Here is a 6,743-nt window from a genome sequence, read left to right on the forward strand (position 1 = left end):
AGAGCTCCCGGGCCAGAGGGACCAACAAACTTTGGTGCAGCGGAGAGGTGGAGATGGGTTGCAGTTGGAGGCTGGTCCCACGAGCCGCTGCTCTCTTCCACCTGCTCTGGCTCTGCCTCCGCCCAGCCCTCGCCCACCCCACTCCCCCACCCCCATCCCCGCCATCAGTCTCCTCAGCTCTCCTCTCCCTCCTTTTTCTCCCCCCTTCTCTGACTCCCCCACTTTCCTCTGGGCTCTTCTTTTGTATTCTCTCCTCCCTCGCCGCCCCGCTTGCCTCTTGCCTCCTCCGGGGCCGCAGGGGAGGAGGCGAGCACGCTGCACCCTGGGCCCGCGCGGCTCGCAGAAAGGCTTATTTTCCACTTCTCCCGGGGAATTTGGAGAGGGTCTGTGTGTGTGCGCGCGCGCGTCAGCTGCGGGCGAAAGAGGGTAGGATCTAGCGGCGAGCAGAGGGTCAGGGTCTTTGACGTTTCTCGCCCGTTGCACAAACCTCGCGGAACAAGAAAGAGTGTATCCGAGAGTGCGAGCGTGTACACGGGCTGGCTGCCCTTGGCACACTCGGTGGCCCGGGGCCCCGGGGCCCGCGGTCCCCTCTGGTGGCCCGGGATTACCGTGACGTCACATTGAGCCTCTGGCCACCTTGGACTGGGACACCTCGGGAACCTCACAGCCCGACGCCACGCTGTACCTCACCTTGCCACTGCGCGCCTTTGGCACCCTGCTCCTTCTTCCTAATTCTGCTGATCCATGGGCCCCTCTGCCTCCTGGAACCCACAGGCCGTAGGGGTGCCTTACCAATCACAGGACTCGGCAGTCCCTCTGCCTTTGACTCTACCTTCAGACTCTCCCCACCGGCCAACGAACTGGCGGCCAGCTCCTGCAGCGCTGTAAGCAAACCAGACGCCTTGCTGCTGGAGTCATCGTATCACCAAGCTGAGCAAGGGACTCGAAAGGAAAGAGGGAATCAAGTCCCTGAAGACGCCCTGCTATGGCCTTCCCGCCCTTTGGACACCCGTACGGTGGCGCATCCCAGGTGAGTAGAGCCTAATTTGAGGTGGGGGTGGCAGAGGCTGGCTAGAGAGATGCCCAGTGATCCCCGAGCTTCCCCTCCTCCTTGGCCCAAGGGAAGTCAGAAAGAGCATGGACCTGGAAATGTTCCACAGCACCCGCTGACATCCTGATACCAGTCTGAGAGTTTTCACTCTCGGAGTGCCATCTGAAACGCGCTCTCTGAGCCAGGTGGGTGGGATCTGAGGGTTACCCTTGTTCTTGAGGTGGCCAGGGTACTCTCAGGAGAAAACAAAAGCGCTCCAGGCCAGAAGGTTGGCTCCGCACTGCTCATTTGTTGACCTCTGCTCAGATCCCACTCTTTTCTAAGCTCTACTTCAGCTTCCCTCCAGTTTCCAAACCAGGGCATTATGCAGTGGTGTTCACTTAGAGAATTCTGAGGATGCCCATCACTGTTCTCCATTTTCTCCAAAATAGTGATCTATCTATCTATCTATGTATCTATCTACCTATATATCATATTTCCCCCTTGGGACTCAGTGTCAGGTCGACCTTTGACCTGCTGTGGGATCTTGGACCAGTGTACTCTGATAGTGGGTTGATTCCCTTTTAGTACACTGGGGACAGAAATGACATGTTGGTGATGGTCTTGAAGGGTAACTTTTAACTCTGCCTCTGTAGAATCCCATGGGGGGGGGGGGCGGATGAAGATTTGGTCTTATTTCCAGAAGATCCCTGGGAATGCGGAGCCTTAGCAATGTCCCGGGGACATCTATAGAAGCAATTTGGGTAAATTGCCATCAAGAAATCCCCATGCCAGTGCTCAGCAGAGGGATTCTGCACCTGGTGGCATTTGGTTACTAAAATGAAGGGATGGATGAAAGCATCAGGCAGCAGCATCCTTGCATAATCTCCTCTGGCTGAAGCCAGTCAATGGAACATCTAGATTTTAAACTTTTAAAGACTGACTCCTTTCCTGTTCTTGTAGTTTCTGGTGTCTGCAAGTTCCAGTGCCACATGCTGCGAACCAGCCCCTCGGTCGGTGTCAGATGTGGCCTCAGGCTCCACCTCTGCCTCTACTCTTTGCTGTACACCCTATGACAGTCGGCTGCTGGGTAGTGCTCGGCCAGAGTTGGGCGCTGCCTTGGGCATCTATGGAGCACCCTATACAGCTACCCAGAGTTACCCTGGGTACCTGACCTATGGCCCAGAGCCACCCACACTGTGTGGTGCACTGGTGAGAAATGGGGCCTGGGACTGTTCGGTGAACATTGGGGCTTGGGGGTATAGACAATCAGCACAGACGAGCTCTACTACGACCTTGTCTGGGAGCAAACTAAATGAGACAGACAATGCTAAGAAATAGCACATAGTGAATAAGGACAAATTCCAGTTCACAGCACTTTACAGTTTGTAGAACACCACATTGCTTAGAAAACATCTGTACTTCTAATAATTCTTTAAGGTAGGCAAATCAACATTATTCTTGACTTGCAGGTGGGTAGTTGAGGCGCAGAGGTGTTCAAGTAATTTACCCAAGTCACAAGCATGCCAAGAGTCAGGGATATTTCTCCCATGATGATGCTGGGGAGGGCTATATGTGATGAGAAGCCCAGAAGCTGTAGCCATTGTAGTAGTGGATACTCAGTCACTGCTTATTCTGTTCCTAGGATTTTACCAAGTACTCTGCCAGCATGAATGACTTCCTTGCCTCAATCTTAGTAAGGGAGAAACTGAGGCATAGAAATTAAAAAGCTATGCCCAACATTGTGTAGCCAATACAAGGGGTGGTGCTGGGGTGTTGGTCCCATGTGGGTACCTGTATGCTTCTCTTTTGTCATCCTGAATCCTCTTTTCCTCTCCCACCAGAATCCTCAGTATGAGTTTAAGGATGCTACAGGAAGCTTTACCCCCAGCCTGACCCAGCCAGGGGCCTACTATCCCTATGAGACAACTCTGGGGCAGTATCAATATGACAGGTGAGAAACTGGGGAGAATGGTGGCTGGCTTCCTTTGGCCATCCCTCATTCCTGTGGATGAAAGGGAGAAAGCAGAACTACATTTGCTGGCCCCTGAGCTTTCTGCTGGCCAAGCCTCTGGTTCCCTGCCTGGAATCTGAGCCCCTGTTTGCCCACAGGTATGGTGGAGTGGAATTGAGCAGTGCTGGCCGCAGGAAGAACGCCACAAGAGAGAGCACTAGCGCACTGAAGGCCTGGCTCCACGAGCACCGCAAGAACCCGTACCCCACCAAGGGCGAGAAGATCATGTTGGCCATCATTACCAAAATGACCCTCACCCAGGTGTCCACCTGGTTCGCCAACGCGCGCCGGCGCCTCAAGAAGGAGAACAAGATGACCTGGGCTCCCAAGAACAAGGGTGGGGAGGAGAGGAAAGCGGACAGTGGAGGAGAAGATTCTCTGGGATGCCTGAATGGTGACACCAAAGGTACAGACAAGTCACCAGCCCACCGGGTGGGCTTCCTTAAGACATGAAACATTGGATCCAAAGCCACCTGTGCTGCTACAGATTTTTAAAAAAGATGCTCCACCTCCCCTTTCCCTGGGTTGCAGTGCAAACCCGAAGGTCTTTGCACCAGTGCCTCACAGAGAAATGGGGTAGCTCCAGCTCCAACTTCTTCTCAGAAAGACCCCTTCCCCCCTAAGATCTCAAGTCCCTTCGGGTTCAGTTTTGCTCATTTCCCCTATTCTGCACTTTCTCCCTGCCTACCCTTCTAGAAGGTCATCTCCCCTGAAAGACGTTTGCTTCACTGCTGTAATTCCTAGATGTTTCATGTGGAAATGATGCTCTGCACATATAAATGTTTGCTGGATTAAATACCATGACACCAGTCACTCGTGGATGCTGAAGTTGAAAGAAAACTGTCCCTCCTCTATTTTTATAACTGAGAGACTCCGGCAGTGCAAAGTAGCCTTTCCTTGCCTTAGCGGCCTCCAGGAGATCTGAGAGCCGGGGGTGGGGATGGGGGGGGCGAGGCAGTGTGGGTAGTTCTTCCCTTGGGGCAGGCAGACAGCCTTGGAGCTAGAGAGAGCGACAGAATGGCGAGAGAATGTTGAAGTGCCGAGCGCATCTTGCTAAAAGCTTCTCTGGGTAGGACCCTGCCGCGAGTTTCCCTAGGGTGCTAGGCTTTTCTCACTCGCTCTTGATTTCCTACAGACGGTACTACCAGCCAGGAAGCCCGGGGGCTGAGGCTGAGTGACCTGGAAGACCTGGAGGAAGAGGAGGAAGAGGAGGAAGCAGAAGAGACGGAGGCAGTGCTCTCAGCAGCACGCAGGCTGGCGGATTTTCAGAAGAGCGCGCAGCCCCTGCCTGCTTCCTGCACCTCTGCTCAGGAGGGATGTTTGGAGAGCAGAGAGTGCGGCCTGGGGTTACCCCGTTTCTCCTTTACTGAGGCCCCGCAATCAGGGGAAGCTGACTTCATTACCGCAGAGCCAAGTGGCCCCACGATGATCGTGCACTACCCAAGCGGCCACAAACCCCGCATTTGGTCCTTAGCTCACACTGCGGCAGCCAGCGCTGTCGAAGGTGCTCCCCCAACTCCGCCCAGGGCACAAAGTCCAGAGTGCCACATGATCCCCAGACAGCCCAGTTCCATCAGGCGACTCCTGGTCCCCAGAGACTACGGAGGCGAAGAGGATTCTCCTGCAGTCAAAGCTTTTGGAAACTCCACGTTCGCCCTGCAGGGGCTGCCACTGAACTGTGCACCTTACCCGAGGCGGAGAGAGCCTGAAGTGCGGTTCCAGTACCCATCTGGAGCAGAAGGTAGTAGGACCCCAGTGGCGCTGAGAGTGCTTGTCCAAAAGATACTCACCCATCATCTTCCCCAGATCTAGCAGGAGACTGTCCACAACATCCTCAATTTCCCTAGAATCACGTAGTCTTTGAAAAGATGGACAGTCTAGCTCTGTGCAACTGTCCTGTAAGTTACACCAGGCAAGCGGTTCTCTTCCCCTTGTCCCCTGCCTGTCTGCCCTTTTGTAATGCTAGTTGGCCTCGGCTTGGCTGGTACAATTTCTCTGGCTTTGGGAGCTGTCTCAGGGAGTGGACCATGCATCCTGTGGACCAGTGGTCAGTGCACCGCTCCTACTGGCTCACTAAAAGAGCTGGGCAGCACAGATATACTCTGCATTTTACAACCTGGAAGCCAAGGACCAGTCTGTCCCTGAGGATACTCCCAAAGGTTTAACCCCCCCCAGCATGGCAAGACATTTAATACCCACTTCCTCTGAAGAGGGCTTGGCAAAAGGAAACTTTCCCTCTACAAAGGGACATTCCCTAAGCACTAGACAGCCTCCAGCAATCACTAGTCACATTCTGGTCTTCTTAGTAATTTCTCTCAGGATTAGCTCTTGGCTTAGAAAACTGGGTTCCATCGTTATGTGAATTTACACGTAACTGGTCTAAGCATTACCTCCGACAAGCAAATTGCCTCTTGACCTTGGCTTCTCTTGGGCTGGGACACAAACTGACCTCTGATTTGCTAGAAATGATGGCCAAGTGGCCTTCGGGTTTTAATCAAACGTTCCTCTCTCAGCAGGTTAGTGCAGTGGCTGCGGTTTGCAGAAGAGTTGGAAGTGGCTGCTTCTGGATTCACCTTCATATTAAGAAGCTTCCAGGCCTTGGCAGGGACTGGGAGCTCTCACTTTGCCTAAGACAAACACACAGGACCATCCTAGCAGCTGTCCTTGCACGCAGGGCTGGGGCTGGTCAGGTAGACACACACCTAATCATTCTTGGAGGGAAGATGGCGGGAGACCTTGGGAGAAAGCCCTGTGCATGCTCACAGGGTACTTTTTACCAAGTCTCTCTTCCTCCTCTGGATGGAGGTCCTGAACAGCATCTCCTCCTGCTCACCCACCCCTGCCCAGCCCATTCACTGTGTAACTTTCTTGCTGAAATGGTCTCCAAGGATCATCTGTGTCTCCTTCCCCTTCCTCTTCCCCTTCCCAGGCTTATACCTTCAAAAATAACTTAGCTGAAGCCAAGGTGTGTAGCCTATCAATGCCAGGGGCCCTGGGAGAGGTCTGGTACAGCTGGAGTGGGGCTCTTGGAACTGCCATGAAGGATTCTGGGGACAGGATCTTGGGCTGCAGAACTCAGCTCTGTGAATCACAGAGAGAGAAACTGAGGAAGCCATCCACAGTGCCCAGGACACAGTGACCCTCAAACTGAACAAGCCAGCAGCGGAACAGCAGAGTGACATCAGAGTACTTGCTGAGGAGCAATGTTTGTTCCCTGGTGGTACTGAGACTGTGAACTTGTGTGCCAGATAGCCATAAAAAGAAATCTGACAGTCCCTTAGACCACTGCTTCCCTGACCCCCAACAATGAAGTAGGCAGTTTGATGGGGGGGGAGGGGAGGAGAGACCACAGAGGGCATATCTCTTCTACTTATTCTTAAGTGCTAGTCCTTTCCAGTATAGGCCAACCAGTGGGAGCTGAGCATCAGGGCAGGGCGTTGGCCCCTTGTGCCTTTGTGAGTCGGTCCAAGTGGGAGTAGGGTGAGAGGTTTGAGGATGCCCTAGAATGCAGGATGAGGCTGCCTGGGCCTGGGTCTCAGCTTTAGAAAATTCAACTTCAGCAATGAGCAAACACCTTCCTACCTAGGCAGAGGCCTGGAGGAAGTCTGGGAAGTCATGGTGATTAGCAAGGAGAGTTGCTGTGAATTTGAGAAAGTCTCTCTGCAGGCAGTCTCCAAGGCTAGACCACTCATCAAGGAG

At 53.6% G+C, this 6,743-nt stretch overlaps 1 protein-coding gene across 2 annotated transcripts; it reads left to right on the forward strand.

Moving 5' to 3' along the window:
- Window positions 1-245: 245 nt before the first annotated feature.
- On the forward strand, window positions 246-6,005 carry Irx6 (iroquois homeobox 6). 2 transcript variants are annotated; one of them, XM_031340856.1, is made up of 6 exons: window positions 246-1,030; window positions 1,994-2,242; window positions 2,875-2,984; window positions 3,143-3,450; window positions 4,180-4,785; window positions 5,558-6,005. In XM_031340856.1, the coding sequence occupies exons 1-6, from the start codon at window positions 986-988 to the stop codon at window positions 5,563-5,565; spliced, it is 1,326 nt and encodes a 441-aa protein (XP_031196716.1). In that variant the 5' UTR covers window positions 246-985; the 3' UTR covers window positions 5,566-6,005. The 2 variants fall into 2 exon arrangements, with proteins under 2 accessions (XP_031196716.1, XP_031196717.1); XM_031340857.1 differs by having other exon boundaries at window positions 5,561-6,005.
- The last annotated feature ends 738 nt before the right edge of the window (window positions 6,006-6,743 follow it).

Source organism: Mastomys coucha, unplaced genomic scaffold (assembly GCF_008632895.1).
Source record: "Mastomys coucha isolate ucsf_1 unplaced genomic scaffold, UCSF_Mcou_1 pScaffold22, whole genome shotgun sequence".
Lineage (NCBI taxonomy): Eukaryota > Metazoa > Chordata > Mammalia > Rodentia > Muridae > Mastomys > Mastomys coucha.

Excerpts from the sequence above, each read along its gene's own strand:
- Irx6 (XM_031340856.1), top strand. The coding sequence starts at position 986 with ATGGCCTTCCCGCCCTTTGGACACCCGTACGGTGGCGCATCCCAG. Across the intron at positions 2,985-3,142 it reads GGGCAGTATCAATATGACAG|GTATGGTGGAGTGGAATTGA; the intron begins GTGAGAAACTGG and ends GTTTGCCCACAG. Across the intron at positions 3,451-4,179 it reads CCTGAATGGTGACACCAAAG|ACGGTACTACCAGCCAGGAA; the intron begins GTACAGACAAGT and ends GATTTCCTACAG.